The following is an 18,361-nucleotide window of genomic DNA, read 5'->3' on the forward strand; positions in this document are numbered from 1 at the left end:
GCTGATAGTCTGATCCTATCGATTGGTATTTAATTTTTTCTATTAATATATCATAGACTTGATAATGGATACTATAGTATAACTATTGACTTACAATGTATGGCAATCTACCGTACAGTACAGTATAATATCTACAAACTATTATTTATCAATTAATGATTATTATTTTTTTTTCTTAACGATTCAATAGTAGGTTTTTAATGATATATATATATATATAATAAGTCAATATTTCCACACAAGACTCAGGTTGTGTAATATGTAATAAATACCTAGTTTTCACAATTATATATATTTTTAAATACATTAGTAAAATATAATATACGGTATATAATATCATTGATTTACATACTGGTACGACATCATTAAATATGTATTAAACAGTATTATTACTATTATTATTTCTATTTTATTTTGTAAATAAAATAAAAATGTTTGAATTATTTTATTATATATAAACAATATATAAATAATTAATCATCATCTTATTATTATTATCATCGGATAATTGTTTATTATTTATTTATCAAGCACGTTTTATTAATAAAAAATATAGATAATGTTCAATAAAACACACACAAAAAGTGTACAATTTGTTTAAACAGAAAAAATATTAACAATCTATTAAAACATTTTTTTTTTTTGATGCAATTACAATAAAACGATTAAAACAATTTACTTTTTGGTAATAAAATAAAGTTTTAGTAGTGTTGAACTTTAACACTATATAAATTTTTTTAAAAACAGTCAATTGGTATTCAGTAGTATATTTAGTTTAGATAAAAATTATTACGAAAATAAATCAATTGTTATTTTAAGCGATTAATTATTTTTTTCACAATAATAATGATTTTGTTGATAAAATATTATATTTAAACCCAAAAAATTGTCAAGTTTAATTATATTGGTAAGGGTTAATAGTAAGTTAGGTTAATTTTATTTTTTTTTAATTAAGACATTAATAAAAAATAATATGAAAATTAAATAATTTGCTTTATTTCTATATAAAGATATATTAAAGGTTAAAATATTCATATAATATAATTAACTTATAGTTTAAAGTTTTTAACCGAAATTTTTAGTTTTTTTTGTTGTTAAAGAAACACTTAATTTTTATAAACAAATTAAACAATTATTTAAACATTAATATTTTTTAAAACATTAATATTAATAATATTAACTTATATCTGGAATTTATAGGTATTTATTGAATAATAATTTTATAATTACCTGTATTTTATGCAATAAGTACTGCAATCATAATACCGGTAATAATAAGCGTTATTATTGTCGGCAATACATAGCAAACATGAGACCCAATAAACATGTGTTGAATTGTTTTTGAAAAGTCATATCAATTGCGATAATAATAACAATAATAATGTATTAAAAATAAATGCATTGCTAATAGTTATAGTCTTTTAATTTTACCCTCAATTGGTGACCACTAAGTAGATTCTCCCGATAGCACACACATACACACACACACACATAATGTCGGCCACTAACGGTTTGGCCAACGATACGGTCGACGAACCCAAGTATGTATTAATTGATTGTTTTTTTGCGGCCGTTTTGTTTAACCGATAACTTTTTTTTGACAGATCAATGAAAATATTGTTTACACTATTGTCGGGATCACTGAATCTGAAGACCAAAGAGTTTGTAGGCGAAGAACTAGACAAAAACACCCGACAACTGACCAATGGTTTGCTACACTATCGGCCACACAATCGATTGGCCGACTCGTTGGCCGAACTCAAGAAAAAAGAGTCGACAAGTGTTTTACCGGCCGAACTGTTGGCCAAAACAAGCCAATTGTTGGACTTGTCGGCCACCGATTGTATTGATTTGTTTAATTCGTATCTTCTTTTTGAATTTCGCGGATCACCCGAATCGGTCAAACAGTTGTTCACTAATGAAAAGCAAAGCAAACAACTATTAAACGATTTGTTTGACTATTATTACAGCGAAAGACTATTTTCGTTATTTTGTTTGAAACAAATCCTAAGCCATTGGAAGTCATCATCAGTACACGTCTATCAACAGATATTTCTATCATTCCTCGAGACCATCAACGATAATAATCAACTCTATCCGAAACTTTTCCAACAATTGGTACACTTGAACGAAACGCCTGTTCCGTCAAAACTGTCAAACGGTCCGTATTTTACCGATGCGTTGGCCAAAGAATGGCTCAAAAACAATGTCAAAGAACAGACAGAAGTCTTGCAGCTATTGCTGCTGTATTACAAAGGTTTTGAGACATCGGTCGACAACATTGTCGAGTTGTTAACACTCTTTGAACGAAACAGTTTTGGACTAAACTATTCACACTTTACACACAATGATTGTGATTTTATCGGTAGCGACGAGATCTTCAAATTTATTGGATTCTTGCAGTCAATGATTATTGTCGAAGGCATTGACCTGAAGTGGTTGGCTGAGTGTCAACAAAAAGACATCGAAAGTCAATTATTCAAGACGACTAACGTCCAACTGTTCAAGAAATTAGATTCAAAGATAACAAACATGAATTCATTGGTCGTCGAACACTCACCGATATTCTTGATGTGGATGATTGTCCGCAGTTGGGTAACCACTGATACCGACCTGAATGAAACCGGCAGTCAAGTTGTATCACTTTTGGGTTCAAATGCTGTCCAACTAAATGTATTCAATTATCTGGAAAAGTGTCTCTCTTTGTCGCAAACCATTCAACTAAAGGGAACAGTTGTCTTAGATTTGTTATACCAAACAATCGGTGATTTACTTCACTTGTTATTCAATGTATTTGATATTGAAATGTTAGGCCAGTCGGTTCCCGCACTCAATCATTTATGTATAAAGCTATTCAAAAACGATAACATTGCTAAAGATTTATATGAAAATGGTTTGGATTCCGGTTTGGGATTAATCATTAGTTCAGCACTTCTGAACTTTCCATTCAAAACAAATCCTGTCCTCTGTTTTTGTCTATCACTATCAGAAACAGCAAACTGCAAGAAAATCTATGAATATCTTATGATTTTATCCAATTTACGGTCTTATACGGAACCATTTGATACATCACTCACCAACTATGTTCCCACAGAAACTGATTCAATATATTCACTAATAAGAGATAAAATGTTATACAGAAATACAGAACTAATTATTAAGAAGAATACCAATGGTTTGTTGAAAATGGTTAGCAATAAACGTGTAATTGAATGGCAAGAAGTCAATATCGATGGCTGGACATTGATTTATCATCGTTTCAGACAACACTATGAACTCATTAGTAGAGGACAATTGCATCAGATCTCTGAATCGGCTTTTATTGAACTGAGCGAAATCACTACCATTTGTTCCAATCTGATTGCCAACAATTGTTATCAACACATCCCATCATTTAACAGAATAATAATTATTTGTTTAGAAACTTATGACTTGCTATCGGCTAATGAAACCCCAAACCGTCTTCTAATGGCCGCCATTATTGAACTGTCGTCGACTTTAATCAAATATAAATACACCAGTGATGTGATAAATCTTTGGCAAAGAATTACCAGAAAATCATTTATGCCTTATATGATTGGATTGACATCCGATCTAAAAGATATAATGATGGGAAGCGATACAAATACATCACTGTTGGGACAACTTATAGCTACCGAAGAACGGATAAAAGGTCACTATGAGCTGTGTATTGCATTTCTGAAATTGTTTGCCGAATTGATTAAAATTGATCCGATAAAAGACGACAACAATTTGATGGCATCGCTGGTCTATATTGTTAACGAAATATATCCGTCGCATTATTTCTGGAATTTTAAACAACAAAACGACTTATTCAAAGTCGGAAGACTTTGTTACGATATATTTGATACAATATTAACCAAAATCGACAAAAACTCAAAATTAGGGCAAGTATTGATCACTGCTCTCAAAGATGGCAAAGCATCGCAAACACTGTTGAATGCCATCAAAACCGGCGAAACCAGTGTCCGGAATGTGATTCTTAGTGCCGGTAATGATAGCTCACTCGTAGATGACGACCAAATTGTGATCATTCGGCGTTCACTATCTGTATTAACTTCGTTGCTAGTGTTGAGTGTCGACACCAACGCCAGCACCACTACCATCATCACCACCACATCTCAAGTGTCAAATGTCATCGAAAGTTCACTGTTTTCGACACAAAGCCAGCCAAACATGTTGTTCGTGATCTCCCAATATGTTTTGCAGCGATACGATCCGCATTTGGCCACTTTGGCTGTAAAACTGTTGGAACAATTGGCCAAATGTTTTCCTATGTCGATGTTGGCCTGTCTCGGTTCGGATGCCGAAGCAATGCGCGAAAATTTTCTATTTCGTTTGGATCAGGTTACCGAAGATCTTAACTTTAAGATTGCTTTGTTAAACTTTTTGTCCTCTTGTGTTGAACGACAACCCGGTCTGATGGAAATGTTTCTTAATGTTGACAACAAAGACGATAACAGCAATACTACCGGTTGTTTGCAAACCGTTCTGGAAATCCTATCTGAAAAACGTGACGCCAAATACACATATCCTCATGAATTGCATTTGGCTTCACTTAAATTCTTGTACACCTTTTGGATTGGACCTCATCTTCTTGCTATTGATTCGCTAAAAAAGACAACCAATGTCTGGACATTAATAACATTCCCGCTCTTCGAGAACACCACTGTTTTCGATGATATTCTATGTGTTTATATACTGAAAATATTGGCGCGCGAAGTGTTTTACGTGAAGACACTCGAAAGGTTTGATATAATTATTATTATATGAGTTGATTGTAATTAATAATTTGATTATAAATTTATTTTTTTTTGTTTTGTTTAGAGATAAGTTTGACAGTGATTTGGAGGCAAAGTTTAAACTACTTGGAGATGACCATCGACTCAATGATTTGTCTAAACATATTCATCAGATATTTACGACCACCGATGATGATGTTGTTGTTGTCATCGACCAAAACTCGCGACTATTGTTGAATGCATGGAAGGAATTCATTATATCGATTGCTAGGGTTTGTTATATTAATTATATTTAATTTGATTTTAAATTTTAATATTATAACTATTTATTATTATATAGTTTAATCCCTTCGCTTTAAATAATGAATCAAAAATCCAATTAATCGATGATATAATCGATTGTCTATTGCATCAGATTCAGAGACCAACTATTGATAATAAAATCATCGGAATTTTTGCCGAACTATTGCTACTATTATTAAACAAATGGAGTGAAACCTGTATTAAATCTAAAGATGATTTATTTGAAAAATTTGAAGATCTATTGAAAAGTGTTGACGAATCGAAAGAAAATCTGACATTTAATGTCTTAAATTCGATTGAGATATCAGTCATCCAGTTCTTGAAGCTCTATCCGAATGAATTAAATTCTTGTGATTGGACCAGTTATTCGTGTAAACTATTGAATCAATGTTTAAGAATAATTGAAAAACAAATCAAGAGTCCTGTAAATCGATTGGAAACTGAATTTAAATTATCGATGACATCCATCTCGTTATTGCAGACATTGATTGAAGAAAACAGTTCCCAAGTGACTGTTTGGACGCAAACACTTAGAGGACATTTTGTATTGGAATCGTTGGCCAATCTATTGATTTATTTAATTGAGAACAGAATGGGCGTTGAATTGGCCGCTCATATAATGAGTTTCTTTATTGAGTTGTCGTCAATACAAACATCGGCCGAAACTTTATATTTAATCGGTTTTATCGAAAATCTTTGTCTATCACTTCAAAATACTTATATGACTACCAGCGAGAATGTCACCAAAAAATGCAAATTTAATCTGAATATCAATTGGATTAATGTCTTTCATTTATCACTACAATTGATGACTAATTTAGTTAATCAATTGAAGCATCATTTCATCGACATTGTCATCACTTTCATTGCCATACATTTGGATCATATTTTAGAAACATTGATAAGAGTTGCCACTTCACCGAAAAGTCAGGACATCTACGAGTCGATTAAAATTGTCACTCTTTGTCATTCAGTATCACGTTATCATAAATTATGGCAAACAAATCATTTGTTATCATTCAATAAGATTAGGGAACAGATACTAAAGACAAGCAATTCTGTGATTGCATTTCTTATTCGTCCTAATCTATTGTCATACATAATGGAAAATCCCAACACTTCGGCGGCAAAGATTGTGGCGTCAAATATGACACCAAAGAAAGGTTTGACAACAACGCAAACCATTGATGGCAAACCTCTTCACACATTAGATCACGAGTTTAGACTTCAGTCAGTCGATGCCAAACTAGTTGACCTTTTCTTTACATTTCAAGCATTTTCATTAGCTTTTCTACAAAATATTTCGCCCAATATATTGGAACTAATGGAGAGACAGGGATACGATGGCAATCAGTGGACACTATTGCTAAACAGTAGCTTTTCTGTGCCAAACATTGATCCCAATTTGACGCTAAGCTTCGGTTCACTAATCAATTGTATACATATGTGCATAAAGAGTATAACCAGAGTAAGTATAATAAATGATTTCATAAAATGGATTTATTATAAATAATTGGATTAATTAATTGTTAATGTCTTAAGTCGGAGAAAACATCAGAATCCGAAAGAGTCAAACAGAGCTCTCAGACGACTACATCTGATTTATTGCCATTAATTTTCGAGACCACTCTATCTTTTATGGTCTCGCAGACAATTGTGGCTCAACTATCAGCCACTGTTCCCGACGTCGAGAAACAGAAGATAGTCCGTGAAATTAAATCGGAACTCGTAAGTCATATTTCATAATCATTTTTTATAACAATTTTTGTTGTTTATAAACTTATTGTTTGATTTATTATTTATAGAGTACCATATTGTCCAGTGTTGGCGGAGGTCGTCAAAAACGTATCTCACAATCGTTTACGGGATCGTCGAGTAGTCCGAAAAGTCCAACAACTACTCTAATCGAGCGATCGTTTGTTAAATTTTTATTGCAATTTGTCGAAAAAATTTCACAATAATTTTATAATAAATCAATTATAAATTTTTATATACTATATATATATACTAATTGCTTGGTTTTATAAAAAAAATTAAATAAAATATAAATGAAATCTATTTTTTCCTATTTTCAAATGTAATGTAATGTAAACTGTATGTTATAAAAATCAAAATAATAATTTCAATACAGATCTAAAACTAAATGAATGATTAATTAGTTATTGGAATGACTGCTGTGATCTATGTCTTCAGTAAAGAACGGATGAGTTAAAGCCTTGGATGCACTCCATCTGGATCTGGGATTTGGATCTAATAGTTTGTCCAACAAATCATAGGCAGAATCAGGCGCTTTGAATGTCGATGTCTTTCCCCTAAGACGTTCGCACAGCTCTTTGAGATCCATCGGCTGATAATTAACCGAAATTAGTAGAGTTTTGTCTAAATCTTTGGCAGTTTTTAGGACCCGTTTTGAACCGAAAACCGTTACAATTTCGGCCAACGATGTCATGTCGTCAGTGTTACGAAAGAACGGATATCTGCCGGTCAATAGTGAAGCCATTATAACGCCAGCACTCCAGACGTCTATTAGAGTGGTTTGTAATAAATATTTTAACAGTACTTCTGGCGCTCGAAAACCTGGTGTTCCGGCTCTGGGAGCCACCAGTTCGGGCTTGGATTTGCAAACACTGCAAACCTGATCAGCGCCCATACAATCGCATTTGAGATCAGCAGCGGTTTTATTGGCCAGAGTTCGGCACTTTTTTGGCACTTTCTTGAAACGCGATTTAGGCGTTTCGTTGACTTCATTGGGAATCATCGCTTCATTATTATTTGTATCGCTAATATTCATGTGTCCATTGAATTCATTGATTAAATTTTTTTGCAATGTTTTTGGTGGCGTTTCGGGTATAACTGAGAGACCGCCGCATTTGACCGGAGTTGTTAAGGTGTCGGCAATGGTTGTTGTTGCCGCCGCTGTCGTCGTATTGCCCGGCGATTTGAAAACAGTAGGCGTTAGCGGCGAATGGAAAACACTTGACTCGTCCATTCGCGGCCGTTTCGGCGCCACTTTTGATCGTTCAACGAGTTGCGCCTCATTTCGCGATCGTTTTCTAATTTGCCATTTGGTCTCCGATTTTATCAACGAATTATTATTAATGGCCATATTATTTGCCGCCGCAGTCGTACAATCATTCAATGCTGTCTTCTTTGTCGTTGATGACGACAACAACAACTGTTTGCAATTATTAGTCGTGTTTTCTGGTATTTTGAACTTATTGTCGTTTAAATGTTCTTTAGTTGAATGTATTTTTCTGAACGCACCCGTCGTATAAGTTCTGACCAATAATTCTCTTTGATTTTGGGCTAAACCGAAATCAACTAAAGCATAGCGTCGGGTCTTTCGGTCGTACAAAAAGTTGGCCGGTTTTATGTCGCGATGAATCACATGAAACGAGTGGACTCTTTCGAGCGAAATCAACAAATTCTTCATATAATGTCTGACTTCATCGCATGATAATTGGCTGACATAATCGGTAAACTTTTGGTGCGGAAATATAGGCATAACCAGTACGGTATGGCCTTTCGAGAAGAAACAGGTCTGCAATTCGATGATATTCTTGGATCCGCCCAAATCTCTCAGATATCTCAACTCTGACGCTATTCTCGACGGCCGTATGGTTGGTATGACATACTTCAGGGCGTATTCTTTGCTTGAATTATGCAAATGTTTGGCGCGAAACACCTTCGAGAAGGTTCCCTCTCCGAGTTTGCCGCAGACGACCAAATGCCGGCTAATTTCGGGAATATTGGTCAACATTAGCTTCACATCTTTATCGTGGGTGTCCTCAACTGTGTCAACAAATTAATTATTATTATTAATCAAATCATTCATCAAAAAAATGAATACCTTTTTTCGGATCTTCGATACGAAGCGAACAGAAATTGGTGTTACCGTTGAGTACATATCGGGAACAGCTGTTGTTTGTCGGCGTTAACGGCTTCAGTGTCTGGCCGGTGGGTATCTGTCGGCAGCCAATCAATTGTCCGGTCAGCGGTTTACAGCCGAAAACCGAATCCGACGGCTTTGAGGCCAATCGATTCATTATCCGACTCTTGATTTTCAGATTTTCAATCAATTCAATGGAGTTTTCGCTTTCAAACATTTTTTTATCCGTTTGTTTATGACATCAATTGATTTGAATAAATGAAAATATAATAATATTTATAATAATAATAATAATAAATATCTTATAATTTGTAAATAAAATCAAATTTAATTTAATTGAAAAAACATTTTTCTTTTATTTATAATAAAATCAAAAACTCATGTCTTTTATAGCGGGCTTTGAGTCCACTGTTTGTCTGTATATTAATAGTGCGCCCAATGTTTTGGCACAACTTTTTAAGCGCCAATCGATTCGCGCCTTTAGTTTTGAAAACCTGTTTTACTTTTGGGACGAAAAAAGTTTTATTTTTATTTTTCTGGCATTACTTTTATCAATGATTTTTGGGGTTTTCAATAGCAATGGTTTTTGATTGTTATTGTAATGTTTAACCAATTTTTTCAAAAAAAAAGTAAATATTATTAATTTTTTTTTTGTGTTAATTATATTATTTTTTTGACACAAAATGTTTGACAATAATATTATTATTATAGCAATGATTTGTAAAACTATTATATAATTTAAGTTTTTTTAATATTCATTTTTAACGTTATTTTTTTAAAATATTTTTTGTATAAATTAATGTTTTGTTTATTTTTTGAGAAAAAGTTTGCGACAATTGAATGAATGAATGCATGAATTGAATTAAATTTAATAAATCAATGAATAATTTAATTACTTTTAAATAATAAAATATGAGTTTATTTGACGACAATAGCGACGACTCGGTCCTCGAGTTACCACTGTTTTCGAGAATCAAAGACAAAACATCTCACGAGTCGTCGCCGAAATTGACGCCGAAATTAACGCCAAAACTGACCAAAGAGTTAACAGAAGAAGTGGACACCAATGGAAACGATCCGTTCGGCGATAGTCTCGATGCCATTGGTTTCATAGCTATTCAGCCAACGGTTGTACAGCAGATCAACGATAAGTCTAACGAAACGTTTACATTGGACTCGGATGACGATGAAGATCACTTGATGGTCAACAACGACAACAAAAGTGACAAATCAAACGATTCAATTGAAATCGTTTTCTGTTCGCCCGTTGATAACAACAAAAACAATGACAATAACAACAAAGACATCGATGACAATAATACCAATGATATCGCCGAAGATGACGTTAATAACGACGCTTTGATTGTTGGCGATCTATCGTTTAAGACGTTTGATGGCAATCAGTCGATGCGATCGTTAGGCAGCGATTGGACACCAATTAAGCCTTCGTTTATCAACAGAACTCCTTTGTGTTCAAAAAAGACTCAAAATATGATCAGAAATTCACTGAAGAAGAGTATAGATATTTTGAATAAAAAGAAAACGAAAAAGACTAGCGAAGAGTTGTTGAATGATAGACAAGAAAGAGAAAGACTTAGGATATTAAATAAAGAGAAGAAAGAGTTGATGAAAGTGGCGGACAGGGCTCACAAAGAGGTGCTTAAGAGTAAAGGAGTTAAAGAGTCGCATAAATATTGTTTTTCAATAATTGATACCAAATTATATGATTTGACTAAAGATGTGTTAATTGAATTGTTTGCCACAAATGAGTGTAACTATCGTACAACTGATACACCAGTAGTGCCAATGAGTGTTACGTGGATTAGGAAGCGTCTGAATATTGTTGAACAACAACAACACCAAAGTAGTAGTCAATTATCACAAGTAAGTGTCACCGATCGTGAAGTACAAGAAAATCATATAATGGTTGTCATCGATGGCAACGATTTTATACAATGGGTTCATTCATTTGTATCGAAAACTGGTGAAACACTTTACAATTTTGTTGAACAACTAATCAAAAAGACTGATATAACAAACGTAACACTTGTTGTACTAAAATTAGAGCAATATTTCCGAAAACAGAAAAATAAGGCCCAAAATCAGTTCAGACGACGACTTAATGAATTGAATGCCACTGAAGAAACTGGTGGTCATCAGAGCAGTAGACGACAAGTTAGACGAAGAGATTCGTTGCCAGAGATTACTAGAGAAGACCTCGATTTGGCCATCATTGACATGGAATTTCAATTATTGCAATTGGATTCACAGTATAAAGTATGTGTCATTAAGGCTAACGATGTCGCCGAAGTGGCCACTTATGTTTACCGATATACACGTTCGGTGGCCGAGTCGGTGGCACGAAAACAGAAAAACCTCGACAACGATATCGGTTGGTTCGCTGAGGCCGACAAAAGAGGAACTATCGACCCAATAGATAGACAATCGCACGAAAAACTATGGAAACGACAGTTAATGCAATTTCCAAGAGTTAGCTACGATGTGGCCAACGCTATTGCCGTTCAATATCCGACTCCTCAATCATTGTTGAAAGCTTACGGCCGACAGTCAAATCCGCAGCTATTGTTGGCCGATGTGGTCATTGCCAGACAGCGACCGAACGGTGCAAATACCGAACGTAAAGTTGGTCGCGAACTATCGGTACGTATTCACGCATTTATGACTTCACGCGATTGTCATAAAATGTTGGATAGTTTATAATTTAAATGACGAAATGATAATAATGTAAATAATTAGATACAAATATTTTTTTAAATGTCGGGTAAATTTTATTTTTAGTTTTTTTTAAATATATATATTTTAAACCTCATTACATATAATGTATATATCATATACACTGTAAATACATTAGATGTACTGTATATATATATATATATAATTTTATTGATATATACTCTATATTTTTATTAAGTCAATAAAAACCTATATTATTTGCTTGTCATTTAAAAATTACATTAAAATTTCAACAATTTTTAAATTTGATTATATTATTGTTTTGTTTGTAAATATAGTATAATTTATATAAATTTTTGTTTTTGATTGCTCTTTAAAAGTTCAAACTTTTTTTTGTCTCTCTCCAAAAAAATCCAAACCGTTTAATAGTAATAATAATAAACCCTTAAAAACACAATATCCATGTCATTCAAAATACAGATTATCTAAAAAATTATCTATAATATAATAATAATAATACTAATGACTAAAAATTTTCTAATAGAAAAAACTTATTATTAGTTTTATGAATATATTTCACGCAAATTGTTATTATAATAATAATTAATTATAAATTATTTATATATCATATATATATTATTTGATCACAGGATGCAATGCAATCAAATATATTCATAAAATTATTGGAATTCAAACATTAGTTTTTTTGTTTTGTTATAAGGGATTTGTTCGCATATTTTTTATATTTAATAGAAATATAAGTTTTATATATTTAATATATATATATATAATATGGGTATCAAATAATGAATAAACTAATGAATTTTTTATGTGTGTGTATATATAATATAATATTAATATATTATAAATTACAATATTTTAAATAAATGATAAGTTTTGTATAATATATTAACGATTATGTCTGGACCGGAATATTACATATAACTCCATTAATAATAATCATTATTATGATTATTATTATTAGTATTAACAAACAGTTTAAGTGACATAATAACAATACTAATAAAAATTATATATCAAAATATAAAATTGAAATGAAAATATATGCTAAATTAAATTAAATTAAAAAGTGAAAATAATTTCTATTAGTACTAAATCGTACATATATATGAAGTTAGCTATTTTTAAAAAATATTTAGAGTACAGTAGCTTTGTATAATTATATTATAATTTAAAATTTGCTAAAAATTATCTAATAATATTAATAATAATTATCATATTTAAATCATTAATTACTGTATAATACAGTAATGATAATAATTATAATAAATACTACTTTTAAAATCTATAGATCATTAGCAGATACGAAAAGTTACGATTAATAAATATTAATAATTGAGTCAACTCATATATTTTACACAGGTAATATTTTATCAAGGTAATCACAAGTTACCACTATACAGGTATATTAGTAATATATTATAGACTACTACTATAAATAACACATACATACATAAATTATTACAATAAATCTGTAAATTATTTACATTATATACTGTAGACAGTGTACAGTATATATTAGGTACTACTGAATATTACTAAATAATTTTATTTCATATATAATATATTAGTTAATAATCGACAAATATAATTATCTAATTAAGTTGACTCATAGCTTATTAAAAAAAAATGGAAAAAATAATTTAACCAAAAAATACTACAAAACTACTGTATTAATATATTTGTATTCATGCAATACTACTACAAATTCATATTTGTAATTAATGTATATATTTTTTTTAATTAATCAACTTTTAATGAAATACCAAAGTCTGCTCTTAAATATTTAAATAGCTTTTAATAAATCATATATACGTAATAACTTATATATATTAATATATACACACAAATACATACTATAATTATATTATCAATCGATTAGAGCGGTTAACGCAATGGACTTTCAAACATTTTTTTGAGGTGGCTGTCAACCAAACACACAAAAAAATACAATACAATGACACAAACAAAAAACCATTTACCAAAACCAAATCACGTATTGCAGACAATAGTTGTCGTATCGATTGGTTGATCACTTTGTATGACCATTGGTTCAACGTTTGGTTCTTTGTCGTCATTGCGCGATGAGGACGACGATGACGACAACGATGTCATGGATTCATCTATTGACTCTTGTTTTGACACACACGACGTGCATAGCTGATGGTGTGGAATCGTTTGACTGACAGTGGTCATCATTGTCGTCATCATTGGATGATTATGTGTACTACCGATTGATATTTTTTGGCCAATTATTTTGATGGCTGAGAACTTGGCCCGTTGGTAGGCCGATATCATATTGAAGCCTAAAAATCTATTATTAAATTTATAGAGAAGAAAATCAAATTAATGACAATTATAAAAACAGTATATCACTGAATCAACAACAACAACAAACACCCGTACCTGAGACACACATACTCCACAAGTATAGCGCAGCCGACGCTAATGGTCTTGACATACATGTGCTCAAAGATTTTGATGACAAGACAGGTGCCGGCAGCTGCGCTGCACATTATCGATATTATTGCTGCTGTTTTGAACCAATGGGTTATTGTTAGACCCGATGTTATCCAAACGTGTCCTCTTTCCACTTCATACAACTCGTTGCACACTTTGCAGCGCACGTTCTCCGGATTAGAGTAGGACTCCATTAGCCATTTGCGAAGACAGTCGTGATGTACGGCCGACACATCGCCTTTGCACGCGCACGGCTGGATCAGTGGACCACTGTCTTTACGGTCGACATCGTAACAGATCCAGCACTCGGGCAGTGTCCGCGTCGATCCATTTTGTTCGGTACGAACTATTGTTACATTATTGCCAGAAACCAGGGCTTCAGCTTCTCTGATATGAGTCAATGCAAAGTCTCGCGACGGCTCTCTCTTAAGAATTCTTCGTGGATTCAAAATCCATAGTCTTTCAGGTCGAATGCAATTCCAGAGAACACATGGAAACCAAAGAGCGACTCCCAGTTCGACCACTCGAAACATTATTTGATGATAGTTTCGACTTAAGACGGGAACTCTTTTATTACAAAAATAAAAACACATCAAAGATTAGATTTTTAAAAATATTTCTTAAATTATTTGTTTACTTGTCTTTCCAGAAACTGCCCAAAACCTCGGAAAACATAAACAAAACTGTTATTAATAGCAGAACAGCTTGAGATATGAGACCGAGTCTTGACTGTTGTAATTGAGATAAGTCTTGAGGAATTGATTCCTCTTGAATGAAAGCGCCTCTCACCTAATAAATTGATAATAACAATAATATTATCACTTACCATAATCATCATCACTCTACTCTCTCTATAATCAAAATTGCTTACTTTAAAGTAGACTTCGACACCATAGATGAGGAAGAATATCACCACAATTAGCATCAATAGAGCATAAATGCTATTAAAAATGCTTAAAAACAAATTCTGGATAATTATAGAGAGAAAAAAGACAAACAAATTATTAAACTAAATTAATTGGTAATAAATAGTTTCAATACCTTATCAGTTGCAGTCGGGTTAGCAAACGTGAGCAGTACTAACTCGGCCATCAATAAGGAATACGTGACAACATTGAAGAGTATAAATCCGGTAAAAGATTTGCTCAAAAATGTCGGTCTCTCGACATTCACGTCATGCAAATGAAAAACCTTTACAATAAAAAAAATTAATTATAAAACTTAAAAATCTATTTTTGTTCAATTAATTTGATTGGATTTATTGGTTTTTGTTGACAACAACAAAAAAAACATACCTCAGCCCAAAAACAGACTACTAATGACGAGCCGCTCAACACTACCGGATAATAAGCACTCATTAGACTTTCTGCCCAAAAGCCGAGACTGGCGTTTGTTGGCGAAGAAAAATAAAAGCCACGGATGGCTGTCGCCAGACATATGAAAAAATAGAGAGCCTTTTGTGTCGTTATTCTTAGCGCTCGTATGAAAGATCGCGGCTTAAGTCGTGAGAATTCAGAGTTTATACAAAGTATCTGTTAATTAATTAAAACAAAAAATACAAAATCAATAATTCATTCATTATTTTATAGTTATTTATTAAACAAACAAAAAATAAATAAATACCAATTGAATGAAAGACACGGCACATATCATATAAAATACGGTCGAAAAAGCAATATAATAGCGTAAGTTCGGGTCATTACAGGCGCCGCCACTATATTCAACCTATTTGAATGAACAAAAAACAGGTTGTAATTAATTGCTTTAAAAAAAGATAATCCATTAGTCATCGATGGTAATACCTCACAAAAACAGGTACCATTGTAGCAGTCGCCGTGTCCGGAACAGTTCAGAGCACAAGAAGTATCATTGGAAAACATATTGTTTGTCAGCCCAAAGGCTAATAATTTACTACTACTTCTTTGGTTATAATCATAAATAATAGGTTTGTCATCGCATTTAATCATTGAAGCGATTGACGACAAAGAGTTTACATCGGCCGACATCTTTGGTGATGTCTTAAAGAATTATATGAAGAATCGCACACAAAGGCGAACACTGTTATGTCGATTGATTTTTCCAGTTTTCTTAGTCTTAATTGATAAAAAATTGACATTTTTAAAAAAATAATAATTAATTAATGTTATCATTAAAAAAAATATTTTCGACATAAATATACGGCATATCACTATTTAATCACTATTTAATCATTATTTTATCTCTAAATAATGATAATTAATAAAAATAATTTGTAATTTAAAGTTAAAAAAACTATTGTCTCTCTCTATTAACAACAAAACTAATATTAATTATGAACACCAATCACACAGTAAAGTATTATTATTATTATTATAAGATTTTTATATCAAACTTCAATTATGCTAATAGTTTTTTGTGTTATCTAATAATTTTTTAGGGTCCATAAATGGTTATTTAAATTAATGTCAACTAAATTATTAGTAATAATAATAATAATATAAAGCATAAAATGCTAAATACACTGAAAATTTTAAGCATAATATATAAAAATTTTATTCATTAAATACTTTTAGACACAACATTAAATACTTTTACGTAATTGCATTAATTGAATACATTTACATAACTCTATTAATATAAGCGTATAATTATATATTAAAATTTGCTGTTAATAAGTCAAATGTGTTTTTTAAAAATAAAAACCTTCAATTGAATATTTACTACACTTAATATTATTTTTTACTTTAATTGCAAATGGTTTTAATTATAATTTTATCTCATCATTACATGAGGAAATTATATGATTAAATTAATATAAATAAATAAATAAAAGTAGTCGATAGTAGATATTTTAATTTTAATAATATTTTTAAAAGTTATACTGTATTCACAAAACTTATTTTGCATTTATTATAGTCATCTAAATTAACAATTAGATTTTAAAATAAATTTGTAACTTAAAAAACACATGATAAGTAAAATATAGAAAAATTTACTTATTTTTTCACTAATTAATATCAAAATAATTATTTAAAAATAAACAATAATTATTAAAGTCAGTTCATTACGTAATCATAAACTTAATGATAATTAATAATCCAATTGTTTTGTTTTATACATAAATGATTGAATATAAGTGTCAACAAAAATAAATAAAATTAATACACAGGTAAATACCCCACATATATATTATTTAATATAAAAAATGAGTTCAATTATATCATTTAATGTACATATTTGCACTTTATTGTTAAAAATAACAAAATTGACTATAAATTGCAAAAACCATTTGTTATTATTTAAAAAAATAAAAGTTAACAATTAAATGATAAGATATTAAAACTATTTGTTGTTATTATAAAAATACAATTTTTTTATAGGATTCAAGTTTTATAATAATAATAATATTATAATACATACGATTTAATATACATTTAACTACATATAAATTTTTATATTAATACTAAAATATATTTTACTTATTATTTGTATGAGTTTTCAATATTTAATTTTTTATAAATACAACATTAAATTTATTCAATTGACAAAAAAATATTTTGTTATCTATCATATATATGTTAATATACTGTATATAAAACTATGATCTATATATTAATATAAATTTATGTTTATTTTTCCAGGAAATTGAGTTTATTAAGATATAAACATAATTTTTAACACTTATATATGATATATATATATATATATATATTATATATACAACATATATAAACAAAATAATCAGACAATAAATTAAAAATATATCCAAAAAACAAAATATATTAAGAGTTCATTATATCAATTAAAAATGACTTAAATATTTAAATATATGACTTATATATAAACACATTGAACTCATTGTTTGGGGACAAACACACTATAATTGTCTGTTAAATTAAATTGTAATTAAAAACATAGATTTAATTAACAACAACAAAATATTAATACATTATTTTTAATTCAATAATTCATATTAGCTTTAAATACCACATATACTATGATATCATAAAACTAAATACTACTACTAATAATAATAATTAAATTACCATGTTTATATTTATTAGCTTATTAGCATACACACATAATTAATAGATAATTAGTGAAGTAATCTAGATCAATTTTATTGTCAAAATTATAATAATATAAACAATGTATACATTATTTTATTTTATTTAAAAAAAATGACTTACCGTTTGTTTACTTTATTATACCAAACAATTTAATTAAATAAACATATAATAAATAAATAAAT

The 18,361-nt window shown here is 30.4% G+C and overlaps 4 protein-coding genes across 4 annotated transcripts; 2 read left to right on the forward strand and 2 right to left on the reverse strand.

The window, feature by feature from the left end:
• Positions 1–1,362: 1,362 nt before the first annotated feature.
• Positions 1,363–7,027, forward strand: LOC128956012 (nucleoporin NUP188-like). The gene is made up of 6 exons (XM_054301693.1): positions 1,363–1,541; positions 1,605–4,769; positions 4,849–5,035; positions 5,104–6,534; positions 6,609–6,794; positions 6,872–7,027. The coding sequence occupies exons 1-6, from the start codon at positions 1,495–1,497 to the stop codon at positions 7,025–7,027; spliced, it is 5,172 nt and encodes a 1,723-aa protein (XP_054157668.1). The 5' UTR covers positions 1,363–1,494.
• Positions 7,028–7,085: 58 nt separating this feature from the next.
• LOC128955459 (cell division cycle 7-related protein kinase-like) lies at positions 7,086–9,197 on the reverse strand. Its single transcript, XM_054301131.1, has 2 exons — positions 8,917–9,197; positions 7,086–8,858 (listed from the first exon to the last, which is right to left on the reverse strand). Exons 1-2 carry the CDS (start codon positions 9,170–9,172, stop codon positions 7,222–7,224), a joined length of 1,893 nt encoding a protein of 630 aa, XP_054157106.1. The 5' UTR covers positions 9,173–9,197; the 3' UTR covers positions 7,086–7,221.
• Positions 9,198–9,778: 581 nt separating this feature from the next.
• Positions 9,779–11,734, forward strand: LOC128955259 (crossover junction endonuclease EME1-like). The gene has a single exon (XM_054300908.1). The coding sequence runs from the start codon at positions 9,868–9,870 to the stop codon at positions 11,674–11,676; it is 1,809 nt and encodes a 602-aa protein (XP_054156883.1). The 5' UTR covers positions 9,779–9,867; the 3' UTR covers positions 11,677–11,734.
• Positions 11,735–13,489: 1,755 nt separating this feature from the next.
• LOC128954879 (uncharacterized) lies at positions 13,490–18,352 on the reverse strand. The gene is made up of 9 exons (XM_054300484.1): positions 18,300–18,352; positions 15,933–16,223; positions 15,754–15,855; positions 15,426–15,662; positions 15,172–15,321; positions 15,002–15,097; positions 14,768–14,919; positions 14,077–14,697; positions 13,490–13,984 (listed from the first exon to the last, which is right to left on the reverse strand). The coding sequence occupies exons 2-9, from the start codon at positions 16,134–16,136 to the stop codon at positions 13,663–13,665; spliced, it is 1,884 nt and encodes a 627-aa protein (XP_054156459.1). The 5' UTR covers positions 16,137–16,223; positions 18,300–18,352; the 3' UTR covers positions 13,490–13,662.
• Positions 18,353–18,361: the final 9 nt, after the last annotated feature.

This window comes from Oppia nitens, unplaced genomic scaffold (genome assembly GCF_028296485.1).
Source record: "Oppia nitens isolate AA-2021 unplaced genomic scaffold, nextdenovo-longstitch-racon4-pilon3 scaffold2_pilon_pilon_pilon, whole genome shotgun sequence".
Lineage (NCBI taxonomy): Eukaryota > Metazoa > Arthropoda > Arachnida > Sarcoptiformes > Oppiidae > Oppia > Oppia nitens.